The 15670-nt window shown below is 41.0% G+C and overlaps 1 protein-coding gene across 1 annotated transcript in view; it reads left to right on the top strand.

The window, feature by feature from the left end:
* The first annotated feature begins 527 nt into the window (after positions 1-527).
* The window catches only part of orb (polyadenylation element binding protein orb), a 68189-nt gene continuing 53046 nt past the window's right edge, over positions 528-15670 (top strand). Inside the window, exon 1 of the mRNA XM_083111089.1 lies at positions 528-942. Within this exon, the coding sequence (XP_082967215.1) occupies positions 925-942 (18 nt within the window). The 5' untranslated portion in view covers positions 528-924. The remainder of the gene's footprint in view (positions 943-15670) is intronic.

Genomic DNA, 15670 nt, shown 5'->3' with positions numbered 1-15670 from the left:
CGATCAAGCACCGCATTCAGGAAGGGGTGAAAATAAATTTGTATTTGTAATCGAATTATTGGCCTTGGATACCAGCTTGAATGTGGAATGGAAGACTTGATTTTGCGTTGAAACAAGTTTTATGTATTAAAACGGACATACAAATAAGTTTTATTCTAATTGAACAATTATTCTTGGGGTGTTCGGAATTAATTCCGATGTTGAAAACTGAAACTTCCTGGAACTCGTTTACGACGTAGTTTTCCATGATTTCAGTACATGATATTAATCAAGTGTTCGTATTTTTATTAAAGAGCATTAATTATGCTTTAAATTCCAATTTAAGTAAGTCATTCAACTCATTCTCATTCTCGTATCATTGCAATGAAGCTAGTTTCTCGCTTGATTTACTCCAGCGCCCGCACTCTGCGGTGCAGAGTAGCAGAAGACAGTATCAGTGACTTGGCAACTGCGCAGAAGTGGGTTGAATCCAGTCACATGACTTGCTGGAGCCAATCATGAATCCACTACATACCGGCAGTCACATGGCAGACAGCTGTGACCGTATCGCAAGATCGTGCGGCTCTGAGGGGTAAAATCTTATCATTATTGAAGTGGGCACTCAGTCGTTTAGATCGCCAGTGCAATGAATATAAAGGAACCAACGATGTGAAGTGTGCAATTAGGGTGAAATTTAACATTATACCTTGACATCCCTCAGACAATATTCTTAACTTCCCCTTACCCAATTGACCGAAGTTGGGTTTAAATCTGCTGCATTGCAGAAGAAAAAACAAAGCAGCTACATTATACGTTTTCCCCCGCGATTGATGGCGTTCCAGTGATTTCCTATTTTACTTGAGAATATTATTGTGGTTTTAACGACTTGTGGGACTGCCAGACCTACTGGATATCTACGAGAGGATTCCTAGCTGTCCTTTAAAGATGCCCGCATTGCAACAGGTAAGTCAAAAATAGCTAATTATTTCTTTTTCTGCGCGTCAAATTATACAGAATTTTTATTCCAAAGATCGTATGCTGTATATTTATATCGGGAAAGTTTTTTAAAAGCATGCATGTTAATTACTACCGATCAGCAGCAAGTAATTGTTACTAATTGAACCAAACTAACTCTTGAGTAAGAAATTGAGAATACGCTGCTGATTTTTGTTAAAATAAATTTTATTTTAAATTTGTTATTGTTGAACGATTGTGTCCAGCTCTTGTAGTGCATATTCTGCAGGAATATAATGTATGTAATAGCTACAAGGAAACTGTTTACGCGTGCTTAAATTTGATTTAAATTTCGGATCGAATGAAGTTTTATCTTATCCATTTCAAATCTAACATTCAATTTTTGTGCGGGCATGAAAGAATATACATTACCATACGAACTTTAAATTACGTGCCTTTCGTACGTAGCAATTTGACTGTTCGCGCCTGCGTAATTTTTACACCAACTCTTGGCAGCGAGGTCGTTGACTATATTAAACTGCAAGAAAAATTATTTGCATGTAACGAAAAGCTCTCGTCAGTTTCCAGTTGATAGTTCCATGCAAAACGCACCCCCTCCTCCCGTCTATGTAATTGTTGAACGAGTGCGACAGTGAGCAACTGGAGGGGGGGAAAAAGTAAAAAAAAACTAAAGGTCTAATCTCGTATGGGAAGCATGAAAGCTTCGAGACGTGAAGTGTAAAAATTAAACAGAGCGTATCCACAGACATTAATGACCTTGAACATTTGTAAGTTGCTTCCCAGTAAGGATGCTTTCGTTTTCAGTTTTATGAAAAAGTTTCCAGCATTGATAAAAGTGGGCTTTTCGTGTCTGAAACTGTTCCCTTTCGATTGATCGGGTAGGGTTGGTCGTTAAATTCATTTTTTGGGTATGTAAACCGTCAAAATCAACTGAGTAGCCTACAGTCCCGTTTCGTCACTATTGATCGAATACACAAATTAATTATCCACTAAATGTAAGTTGAATTTGACAAGGATGAGAATTCAGGAAGAAACTGGGCTTCCAATAAACAAGAATTTTTGGTAGCACCCCTCCCCTTCCCCTTTACATGTGATAGCTGTATAATAACTAACTGCTGCCAGCACCAGGCACGTATCCAGAAATTCTTTTCGGGGGGGCTAAACATCATTTTTTTACAGGGGTATAGATAGAACCTCGCAAGGTTTAAGGTCGATAGTGGCGATTCAGTTCCAAAACGATGGGGGGGGGGGGGAAGGGGGCAAGAAAAGTTTAATTGCTCTTGGAAGACAAAGGTTAGTATTAAAAAGCCATAGCGCGGGGCCAAAAATGGAGAGCAACTGTCTCCTAAATCTGCCACTGTTTAAGCTGTTCTTCTTTGCTTTCTTTCAGAACGTGATATCGGGACATTTTTTATCACTAGACTCCTCTGTTGCAATGTACGAACGTTGTGTTTGTGCCGAAACGATCTCAGTATGTGTCCGTTTCACGGAGCTGTTATGCAATGGACAATCCATTCGAATGTTTTGATTTGATTTATTTGATTTTACTTCGCGGTTTGTGCCTCTTGGCTAATTTGCGAAGATGGGGATGCCCGAGCGGGATTCGAACCCGGGACCCTTGGCGTCGCAGCGCGATGTGCTAACCACTCGGCCACAGGGTCGGGCATGGTTTTCTTCAGTATCTCCAGACGATCAGAGGAGCAAGCACGATTTTTTCGGGGGGGGGGATGTGCTAACCACTCAGCCACAGGGTCCGGCCTATTCGAATGTGTTCTCCCAGGTTTTGATATGATCCTTTATGGTGTTGTCGCCTGCCTTCGAAAAGTAACTTCAGCAAAAATCCTAATTTTTCATCCTTGTGACTTGGATCTTCAAGATTTCGGAAAAATTCAGACCGAAGGCACACACACACACACACGTCGTTTTCAATGAGTGATCCAATCAACAGAAACTTTTCACACCGTAGCGGCACGACAGGCTGTACAAGCCTGTGTTCGATTTGTGAAATCCTCAAGCGACGCGTATAGCTTGTAGCTTCGGTGTGAAACCTGGTGGGTCAATCTCATTGCCCCCTTGAACGGCAGCTCGTGTTGACCACAGAAGATATCTTGTCAACAGGTGGTAATGTCCCTTAGTTTTATTCTATCTCCTTTTTCTGTGCTTGTTAATTAAACGGGCAGCATCTTACGGTTGGGCATACACAAGAGATGTGCTATGCAGAAATTTTAGCGGAAAATGCTGACCCCACCAGGCATACCGTGCCATTGCTCTACAGCGACAGCAAAAGATCAAGCGAGGTGATTCGGTAGCTCACTTGGTAGAACAAGGAATGGCACGGTATATGCCAGAGACCTGGTTTTGGAGTCTTGGTCGAGCTTGCTTTTTCCGCTAAAATTTCCATATATGCAACATCTTCTTGCTTTCTCTTTTCGACATTCATAAAATTTTCGATCTTCATGGCTGCCCTTTTGTGGTAGTTAGTGTTTGAGTGTTTTTCCAAAACAGTTGACTTAAAAGTCCTTTTTAAACCCACGAAACTCTCGGACTGCATACACGAAACTTGGTCCGGTCACTAATAAATCGTCACTCAAAACTTAGATTTTCAGTCGATCTGCGAAGCTTCTTTCCTTTTTTTTTTTCTTAAAAAAAATGATGCTCCAATGCCAATTACTGCTGAAATATTTACTTTAGAGACCTTCGATCTCTTCGGCTCATGACCCGAAACTAGCACTACACTGTCGGGAATGTCTTCAGCTTTGGACCTGAACTTGTACTAGTGGTAGACTTCAGCACTTTCCAGGAAAATGTCACTAGTCCTCTTCTCCTCTTCATCCTCTCCTCCCCCCGAATCTTTACATCTTATAAAACTGTCAATGGACACTGACTGATTACTAATCGACCGTCACACTTACTCGTGAATTCTTGTTGAATTATTCTGTTGTACAGACCAACGGTGAAATTGAATCCGCGTATTTATGTCCATATATTCTGGAATGTTCCGCACATTTTTTGTAGTAAGTAATTCAATGAATTGCCCGACTCATGGCGCTACTTTCAACAGTGCTTTGTTGTGCAACTTCCAAATGCTGACAAATCTTTAAACAATGCTAAAGTTCGTTGCGACAACACCGAAAGAGCAAGAAAGGTTTACATGCAATATTATCAATAACAGGGTTATCACTCAGGGTTCTAGAACATTCTCTGCCTTTCCTCGATAATTATATTTCTCCTTAAATTATAATCACAATATTTTATTTCACACACACAAGCCAAAAACCTCATTATATCTAGTGTAAATCGAAAAATTTCGGAGGGGGCTCGAGCCCCCTGAGCTCCCCTCTGGATACGTGCCTGGCCAGCACCCAGGTTCCTGGTTCGAATTCCAGGCAGAAACTTGCTCTGCAGTGTTTCTGAATGCCCTCTGCAATATAATCATGATTCAACCTTGTCGTGGTTGACCAAAAGTGGCAGTGACTTAAAAGAATACAAAAACAGGACTGTTGTGCCGACATCGGTTACGACTTAACGATACATTAACTACCCTCAAGGCCGTGGCAAAGGGGGAGGGGGCTAACTCCCAAAATTATATTCTAAACATTAGTATTAAAGACTGAGCACGATTCATGAAAATTTAACTTTCGTGGTCAACTTTTTTTTGTCGCAGTTTATAAATTTTAACTTCTTGCCTCAGATGGAGCAGAATAGTGTTAAACAGCGAATTCTACTGTGTTGTATTGAAAGCTTTCTTAAACATCAAACCAACTTAGGTAGTAAGAATATATTCAAAGAGGACATCAACTCTTTTTAAAAGTGAAATTATTTATTGGCCCTGTAAGTTAGACGAAGCGATGGGTCATCACTTTTTTTTTCGTTCTTCAAATCACTGCGGGTGTGTGGGATCCCAAAATATCGAAACTACGATTGGGAAAACTTCCATGCCCTACGAAGACTTCTGCTACTGCGATGCAGAGCAGAAGGGGAATTTCGGATGGTCGAAGTTTTCTTCACTACGACAAAAAAAAATGCAGGATGTCCACATGAAACCGCCCCGATTTCAAATTACAATTTTGAGGTAACTATTAGTTTTGCTGTTTGTGGCATCATGTAAGACTACTGTTTTCTTTTGAATTTAGAGCACTTCTACTTGGTCTCCATTTGTAACCCACAAAATGTCTAGCCGATGCTCTATCTCGACCCAGGTGCGCACTAGTAAGTCGTGTTCCTGTTCCTGACATGTTCCCAAATAGTATGAGATAATTCGGAATCCTTTTCATCCTTTTAAAGAACCTTTTCATCTGTAAGGTATTTCAATTCGGTCCAGGAACCTTTTTTCCGGCTTATTTTAAATACGGTCCATGAAACTTTTTTCCCCGGTACGGTCCAGGGACCTTTTTGTCCCCGGCGGGATTTAAGTACGGTCCAGGGACTTTTTTTCCCCCGGCGGGATTTAAGTACGGTCCAGGGACTTTTTTTCCCCCGGCGGGATTTAAGTACGGTCCAGGGACCTTTTTTCCCCGGCGGGATTTAAGTACGGTCCAGGGACTCTTTTTTCCCCGGCGGGATTTAAGTACGGTCCAGGGACTTTTTTTTCCCCGGCGGGATTTAAGTACGGTCCAGGGACCTTTTTTCCCCGGCGGGATTTAAGTACGGTCCAGGGACCTTTTTTCCCCGGCGGGATTTAAGTACGGTCCAGGGACCTTTTTTCCCCGGCTGGATTTAAGTACGGTCCAGGGACCTTTTTTCCCCGGCTGGATTTAGGTACGGTCCAGGGACCTTTTTTCCCCCGGCGGAATTTAGGTACGGTCCAGGGACCTTTTTTCCCCCGGCGGAATTTAGGTACGGTCCAGGGACCTTTTTTCCCCCGGCGGAATTTAGGTACGGTCCAGGGACCTTTTTTCCCCCGGCTGGATTTAAGTACGGTCCAGGGACCTTTTTTCCCCCGGCTGGATTTAAGTACGGTCCAGGGACCTTTTTCCCCCGGCTGGATTTAAGTACGGTCCAGGGACCTTTTTTCCCCCGGCTGGATTTAAGTACGGTCCAGGGACCTTTTTTCCCCCGGCTGGATTTAAGTACGGTCCAGGGACCTTTTTTCCCCCGGCTGGATTTAAGTACGGTCCAGGGACCTTTTTTCCCCCGGCGGGATTTAAGTACGGTCCAGGGACCTTTTTTCCCCGGCTGGATTTAAGTACGGTCCAGGGACCTTTTTTCCCGGCTGGATTTAAGTACGGTCCAGGGACCCTTTTCCCCGGCTGGATTTAAGTACGGTCCAGGGACCCTTTTCCCCGGCTGGATTTAAGTACGGTCCAGGGACCTTTTTTTCTCCGGCTGGATTTCAAGTTCCGTATTGGAATGAAACAATACTCAACTTGGAGCGAATTTAAATTATGGGAGGAAAAATGTTTGTCTTGTTACGGAACCAAATAAAACCCTTTAGAATGTATGAGTTTCTGGCTCTGGAACAATTCCAGGGTTGGGGGGGGGGGGGTCGATTTAAAGGGCCAGGAATGTTTAAAAGTATTTCAACTGTATCTAGTTGTTTGAAGGTCAACAACCTCTTTTTCAACTCTGCAAGCGTTCAATGATGTTCTTGTCCCTGCCACATGACACTTTCCCCTTTGGTCGCGATAATTTGGCTTCAAAATTCCCCATTCCTGGGAAGATTACATGCTGGGAAAAATTGGTTTGCAACATTGACCCAGACTGTTGAGGAAGTTCAGAGGGTTTTTTCCCCGCCATATGCAACCCTGTTCTCTCCTGTAACAGTTTGACTCCACAATTCCCCGATCCTGGGGAAATTACATGGTGGGAAAAATTGGTTTGCAACATTGATCGGAGCTCTGTCAAGCTTACCCGTCACCCCGTGGAGTTGCCCGCCAGCTGGGCCAGCAGTTTCGCGAATTCAAGGAAAGCGGGCAATGTTTCCAACTTCTAAGAAATCAGGTTGATCTTATTGAAATGAACAATTTTATGCACATTTTCTGATAGATATATGCTTCGCAGATAGCCTAGATAGCTCCGAATATACGCCTGACACTCGCACTGTCGCTTCGGTGGATTTTTGCTTCGAATAGTCGACCCTCCCCACCAGTGGCGGCGATTAGGGGGGTGTTGGGAGGTCAGTTCCCCGCCACTTTTTGCTCCCACACTATGGCCTCTTAAATACTAACATTGTTTACCAAGAGAAAGGAAAATGTCTTTACCCCCAGTTTTTTTTACCCAATCGCCGCCACTGCTCTCCATCGAAATGTCTGGGTTCAAATCCATTCCACGATATGAGTTTCATTGTTTACCCATACGTTCACTCATCATTCCTCATCGTCGTGATTAAACTAATGAGGTAGAAAAACGACGCTAAATAAGTCAAATACTAAGCGAGGAAAATGCTTTAACGAAGGCCACGGACACAACTTCTCATTTCCTCTTCACTTTCTTTCCAACCTCACTTCACCGGCCACGATTCATGAAACAAGTGGGCAGCAATCATCAAATGATTATTTTCGGATATTGCAATTAGAAGTATAATATAAATTCCGAACTTTCCAGGCGGTAATAAGATATACCTACTTCAAAAACCCTTTTGTATAGGCTTATGTGATGCTTTTGCGATTAGCTTTTGTTCATAAGACTCCAGTACAAATTGACTGACATTGGTTCGTGAATGTCACGAAAGTTGTAGCACGGAAAGAAAATCGAATTGTCTGATACCAGTGGTGTATTTTTCGTTTATTTATCCGCCTATGTGGCAGAGCGCATTGAATGTTCGACTCTCAGATCTCCCTATCGAAGTTCAAAGCTAGTCCTGAGTTTTCTGTGAGTAGATCTTCATCGTCGCGATTCGTATAAAGATAAATCACTTAGTGGCGTGCCCAGGATATTGAAAGGAACGGGTTACGCATACTTTTTTGTAGTCAACCCTCATTTTTCCATCTTTTCCTGCATTTGAAGTTTTTTTTTATTTTTGGAAATACTGGACCATGGAGTTATAACTTATAACCTCACCACCACCCACCCACCTTGGGAACGCTATTGGTTACTTTAATACAATAATTTAATACTATAAGTAGCTTAGCTTAAAAATGTATTGTTGATAATAGAAAGTTATTTTTAATAGTTAATAACGAACATAAAGTTCATACATAAACGAACATAACTGAGCCCCATAGGCCCTTCCTATACGTGGGCGGCAGTGTGAAGAATAGAAACCAGCGCTGAAGCTCATTGTTAGCGGCTCTTGTTTGACGCTTGTTTTCATTTCAGAGACGGTAACATGAAAGCGCTAATTCCGAGGTAGCTGGACGTCGCTGTTAACTTCAACTGCACAGAGCTTGTTGCCTGTGCTTCTGTGCTGAGAATAACCGTCCGAACTTGGGAATGGATAGTGCATTGTTCTGGCTTCTTGCCGCAGCTTTTTGAAGATATGCTTTTATGCGATTAATGTAAAGAAGGTTGTCCTGATGCATCCCGTGACATGAAATAAGACTAGTTCTTTTTCTGGCCTAGTAGAATATGAAACCACCCGATCCTAGGAATTTTGGTTAGCAGAGGCACAAAGGCAGACTAGGATTTCGATGTTTTAATCTTTTCCATTGCTTTTAGGCTTGCAAACTTTGAAGAATAAAATAGTTTTCAAACTGTTCTGCAAGACTAATGCCCTGAATATCAGCTGTTGTCTGTGGTCTTGCTACGATGAATACAAAATTGAATCAACTTGATCAAAGTAATCTCAATTTGTGAATTAGTAAATGAAAGTAATATACAGTAAAACCTCGTTAATCCGGACTAATGGGGGATAAGTTGACCGGTTTAACGAAAGTCCGGATTAACTGAAATAACCTAAAAAGAACAGTAGAAAGTGCATTAAAACTCAGTTTATAGCAACAAAACAAGTTTATTATGGTGTATTTAAAGGGCATAGGCCTAAATACACTATACAGTACAGTAAAATGTAAAGTAATACCGTACATACAATGCAATACGTACATAGACGATACCCATATTGTGACGAATGCGATTGTTGACTTCTAGCCACATTTAAAACCTTGCATTCTGCTTCCACCCCCCACCCCCCCACCTTTTGCTTGTCCGGCTTATCGGGGCCAAGATTAACGAGTTTTTACTGTACTTTAATTTTATCTCTACTCCTAGCTGGCCATTACTACACACTGCACTTAATCCAACTGTAACACTACGAAATCTATGCAATGAAGCAAAAGTGAGTGGAGAGAAATAAGTCTCGAGACTGATGCAACAGTGACGTTTTGGCGCAACAATGGGTTTAAACTTTCTATTTCTCTGTCCTCCCACATACTTACTCATTTCTTCACGATAACGTGTCTTGTATCATCTAAGGATGTACTGAAGATCCATTCATCGGCAAAATATCAATGAATGAATGAATACTAAAGGACTGTTTGGTTGGAGCGCAATGCGTATCATATGTAATTTATTTACATGTGTTTAGTTATTTAATTAGTTTTCAAACACAAGTATTTGACGAAACAGTTTTTATATTAAAATGTGTACATTTTGCCAACCCGTTCTTAAGTTTACAACACGGCACTAACAAAATAAAATTTCTGAATCATGCACCATTGAAATTATAAAAAAAGACTAATTGGACTATTGGATCGCGTGCAACATTGCAGACGAATAGTCTCGATTAGCCTCGGAGCACTTTTCTGTAGCTGCCGTTTCAAGTCCACGGTCTGCTCCAGTTGCCAGTGGAGGGGAATTAACGTGCATATTAAGACAGGACGTGCACAGTCGTAAAGCAAGAGGGAGCAGTTTCGTAGGTTATTGTATCATTTGAAGGTCTGCGTTACGGTGCTATACCTCGGGCAATAAACAGGCAGGTGAGACTAGCTACCACCCTGAAATATCATGGAGCACTCGGATCCGCCTCCTAGATAACACCGTGAGGAATTGGCCGCCACATCTACGTTTTATGGCACTGGACGTGACGAAACGTCTGTTGTGTACTCTTCTGGCTCGTATTGAAACAATCGAGAGGCCTCTTGTACACTTCCTCCTTGCAGATATATTTTTCTAGTGAGCGTATCTATTCCTATTATTTGTCTTTGAAATTGAGCTTGCAAATGCCCTCATTGAAACTAACTAGGCTGTGACGATGAACTATAGCCAGTTTGTGGGGATCAAAGAAGAATGGAGTCGTACCTGTCTGTTGGAACAATTTATTCTCTAATATTTTGTTGTATAGGTAGCTCAGTTGCAGTGGCGTGCCCACGATTTTCGTAAGGGAGGGGTTATGTATACTATTTCTTGGTAACCAGCCCCAATTGTGACATATTTTCCTACCATTGACGTTCTTTTTTTAAGGAATACTAGACCAGGGGGGTTATAATCCCCACCAACCCCCCCCCCCTTGGGCACGCCACTGCTCAGTTGGTATAGAATCTGGCTACCACGCGGAAGACCCGGGTTCGAATCCCGGGGCAGATCTGGACCAGGATTTTTTCCAGTCAATTCCCTATGTCTGCACGGCTCTGAAACCCACCCAGCCTCGTATCTATGGGTACCTTGGGGGTAAAGGCGGCCGAGCGTGATGCTGATCACATCTTCCAAAATTATGGCAGAGATCAAGAATATGTGGAGCTCTACCTCACCCCATATGCCTGTATGGCATGTTTGCACATGCACAGGGGTACCTTTACCTGTGTGTTGCTCATCGCCATGTGAAACCTTGGTGGTCTAGTCGGTTTCCGATCTCCGTGGCGGAGTGGTTAGAACAGGTTCCTGGGTTCGAATCCCGCTTCGGACATAATGTTCGTGTTTGTCGTGGATGAAAAAGTACAGATTTGAGAATAATTGATATGAGGTTTGTGTGGAAAAGCTGCCGCTTAGGAGTTTCCTTTGAAGAAAGAAAAGTCTACAGGGCGTCTGACTGCCTGCCACGCGGGAGACCCGGGTGTTCTAAGGTCTGAATATATTATTTCCAGCCTTGTCCTAGCGTAAAGCGGCTCTGGGATACACCCAGCCTGAAATGGGTACCTGATGAGGGGTAAATGCGGCCGCAGCGTGGTGCTGATCACATCACCTCCAAAATGACAGATTATGTGTGGGACCCTACCCCCACATCCCCTAAATATGCCTTCATGGCACGGTGCTATATGCACGCCATGTAACAATTAAACATGTATATTGTAGGAAATGGGGAGAAAGAAATTGTTTTAATTGGAGTGTTATCGCTTAGAAAGTAAATGGGTATTTTCTCTTAGTTTTTTCTATATGCGAGATCTCAACATGTTGGATGGGATTCTTAAGTGTTGCATTAAACTTTCCACACGCTGTACAGTCCAGTTCAGAGATACGTAGATGCAAATTGTCATTTACTCTTGTCATACCACTCGCTTGCATGCGGTGGTTTGTGCTTACTTTACTTGATGTAGTTCTGACGACGTCTCCTTGTAATAATTGAGACTAGTTGGGAAGCTAATTCTCGTAGTCTAAGTTTTTATTTCGATTCTTGAAACTCTCATTGCTCGAAAACAATTGTAATATACAATGTGTGTACTCATCAGCTTCTGTTACTGCCATTTGTAATTATAAACGTATTAAACATCAACGACCCATGGAAATTTCAATTTGGAGGCTGTAATTTCGTGTTTAGTTGGGTTGTTACTATGTTTTGTTTCAAAAGATTCTCATACTCCAATATGTTCACGTAAATTTTTCATGTGTGATATATTGTGTGAAGCGATTTAACATTTTTTGGTTAACCTTGTTCTGTCTCTTCAGAAATAAAACTTATTTCCAGTTCAGTTCGGCGTATTAATCATTATGCCTTAAAATTTAACATGGGTGTAAGGATAATTTTCGACCGAAGGTCTTGGTGAAAATTATAGAATGGGGATGGGGGGGTATTGTGTGGATAAATCACTGTTCGTTGATGATAATAATATAGGAAGGCCACGAATGGGCGACTTCTTTAACTTCTGGATCGATTACCCGAAGGCTATTTTTAAAATCTAACTTTGTTAATCAATGGTAACAAAATTAGAAGAGATTGGTAGTCACTACTACAAAATAACTATTGACCCGATAATGTTTAGTTCCCGAGGTCAATATGAATACTCCTCCCGACCAGTGTGGCACATTTTTGCCATGTAAATACATATTTTGCCTTTAGTAGCGTGTATGAACCAGCCTTTTAGAGCTAAGCAAATGCTTTCCCTGTACTTTGCCATGGAGGCTCTTAGGAATATCGCTGCACCTTCTCGGTCAAGCGCCGTATTAATCTTCTGACGCAAGCGCGGAATGCTTTCGTGGTTAGGTTTAAAACTCTTAGCATAAATACACTAAATTTAGCCTAACAATGAAAGCATTTATACTCACGTCAGTAGACGAGATACGGCGCTTGACCGAGGTGTTTGACTTACGTGCGATAAACGAGACTCTTGGAAGTAAGTTCCCACATTCACGATCGGTCATTATGTGGAGGCGATTTGATCAGGAACATGCTCCGGTCGCCCCTTCCCGCTGACTAAACCCAGAGCATCCTAATCCAGGAACCATGCTCTGAAAAATTCCCATCAGATCATCCATGGCGTCAATCGAACCCGGGTCTCCCGCGTGGCAGTGAAACATCTTGCCGGGACTTTTTACAGATGGATATATATTATTTTTTCTTTTTTGCAGTTGAGGACATTTTTATGGGGCTCAAGCCCCATGGCCCCTTTTAATACGCCACCGCGTTGGTGAGCCTTTACAGATCTGATCAGGGTGTCCGCCTGTCTGGAAATCCTGGAAAATTCAGGGAATTTTATTTTTCTGGAAAAGTCATGGAAATTTACAGTTTCTGGAAAAAGCAGTTATTTTTTTTAGCAAATAAAGGACAAGCAAGAAATATAAAACTTGACAAACTACTAATTTTGGTATACAGAGTATTACCAGTTGCTACATTAAAATTTGATCTATTTTCATGTAGAACTCTACAATATGTAGAGCCTCTCCCATGGCGCAGTGGTAGCGTCATTGACTTGTAATCAAGGGGTCCCGGATTCGATACCCGGTGGATGCACAAGTGGTTCGGATACCATCACAGGTGCAACCACGAATCTTGGTCTGGGGGCAAGTACCAGGATAAACATACCAATAATAATAATAATTTTAATAATAATGCTAAAAATATAACATTATTATTGATTTGCTTTATTTTACTTCGCTTTTTATGCCACTTTTGGCTAATTTGCGAAGAATGGGATGAGTGATATGATGAAATTGATGAATGGACACTCACAAACATCCATGCTCAAGCCAGGATTCGAACGCGGGGACCAACATTATTATTTTATTAGTAGTAGTAGCGGTAGTAGTTTGTATCAAATACGTTATTACCCTCGTAAATTATGCAAAAAGGGGTAGAAGTTGGTGCTAAAGCATTTGTGTTTGAACAAACTATTTGAATTATTTTTCAACACGTTCAGTTTCACATTAATAATGGAAAACAATCACACAAACTATTTTTGAAAGACAGAAAATGCATTCCAAATATAATTCTTTTTTACATTAACATGTATAACTTTCATGCATGATATGTTTCACATATGCAACATGAAGCGACGTGGACACTAAATTGTGTACGTATTCAGTTTCTTTAATACATATTATATACAACATATATTATTTAAATCCATTACACATCCAATTCATCCATCTCACAATAAACCAACAGCAAAAATTACATAAATTGTCTCTCAAATGTGCACGCTCTTTCCTCAAAACAATTGTTCATGCTTTTAAAACAAAACCAATTAAGACAAGTCTTATTTCTCTGTCTGGAAATCTACAATGCATTACAGAGAACAAATAGAAATTGAGAGCGAAGCGAGCAAGAAAATTTTTGGATCCACTGTTTTTGCAGGCTGTGATCAATATTGATTTAATAGGCCTCAAATAATTTCACGGGACGCCAATGCATTCTCTTTTACAACTTTTGTGCCTCCGCGATGGTGCAGTGGTAACATCGTCGCCTTGTGATCAAGGGGTCCCAGGTAGGATACCCGATGGAGACACATGGCACAGTGGTTCGGATACCACTTTAAACTGTAGGTCCAGTCCCGATTAGCCTTACTGTGCATAAAGTGGACTTAAAACCGCAACTTACTTTTGAATTTACAACTTTCCTGTTGCTTTTTTGGTGTTTGGTAAATAGTTATTGGGAACAATACAGACGCTACTAAAGTGTACTATAAATTATGTATTTATGTAGTTATATGATTATTTAAAAATGATCTTTGGTAATCATTAGTGAATACATGGCAAAGTATCTCCATAAAAGATTTAAACCTGCTACTTGTATCCCTCCTGTATCCAACAATGAATAATTGTTGAGTTTACCTTCTCTTTATTAACTTTACATGTGAAGTAAATATGCCAGTGCTTGGTTAAGTGAGATTCTAAGGGTGTATTTAGCTGATATAGTGACATTCTTCCAGACTATTTCATAGCGTACTGAGATAGCCTGGAAGATTTTGGCTCTTGGTCTGGAAAACAGTCAGGAAATTTTGTTTTTATGAAATTGCAGACACCCTGCTGATGCGCTGTTTCAAGCAGAGGTGCGGTTTAAAGACGAGGCTGAAAGGAAATGTCGTGAAAGTGACATTAGCACCGTGGAAACCGGAAACTTTAATGAAGCTGAGAAAACTCGTCACTTTCTTTCACTTTAATGCCGTGAGTATCTGCAAGCAGTTAAAAACGAGACAAAAAGTCTTAGTATTAACTTTGTTCTGAAGAAAACCGCGCTCTTCTTTCATACCTTTTGCTTCCAACATTGTGAACGCATCCTTTTGTAGCAAAGACGTATTTGGGAGGGGCAGGCCCGTAGCCAGGAATTCTTTATGGGGGGGGGGGCGAAGTCAATCCTAGAGGGGGCAAATTTTTAATATATTGTGCCACATTGGCAGATATAACAGGGTACTCACAGGCACTTGCCCCCTCCCCCAAAAGAGATAAGTAACAAAAAAGGGACGATATCTTGAAACTGCAGCGAACAAAAGAAAACTTCGAGCAACATCAAATAGCAATATTTCGGTAATGACCTTTTCAGATTGCCAAAGAATATAAAGTTTAACATAAATAGGTTAATAGGGACTGTATCTACTTAATATTTACAGGTCGAATTGTTAATAGACGATTAATATGTGATTAGATTAAAAGTTTGAAGAGACGCTTACAAGTAACACAGATGGCCAGGGCGGGACTCAAACCCAAGCCGGTACGAGAATCAGTATTTAATTCCTATTCCTAATGCCATTTAAAAATAATAGTTCGTCGTGAATTTTAAAGTTCATGTAATAGTAAAATTATAATTGTTTTTGTATACTCAATACATTGATTCATGGTTGATTCTCATTGAAAATGATTCAATAGAACAAAGAGGTAAAAGGCAATACAGGCCCGTAGCCAGGAATTCTTTGCAGAACTGATTAAGAGAACACACTTTATAAATCATGCTTCATAATGATTCCCTCTAGTTTCCAGTATGCAAGATTTTTACGCACAAAGGAATCTAACGAGAATCCAACAACACCATTGTATTGTATTATGCAAGAAAAATCGAATTAAATAATAATTGTTACATATCTACACTTTGAATTGTGCAAAAATTTGTAATACCTTTTTTTGTACTTGCTAAAACATTAAAACATGGGTCCCTTAGTCCACCACGGACTCTTTCCTTCAAAGGGGAGACTCTTGC

This window comes from Lepisma saccharinum, chromosome 24, assembly GCF_977018435.1.
Source record: "Lepisma saccharinum chromosome 24, izLepSacc3.1, whole genome shotgun sequence".
Classification (NCBI taxonomy): domain Eukaryota; kingdom Metazoa; phylum Arthropoda; class Insecta; order Zygentoma; family Lepismatidae; genus Lepisma; species Lepisma saccharinum.
Note: the sequence above shows the minus strand (reverse complement) of the source record. Positions and strands in the feature narration are given on the sequence as shown.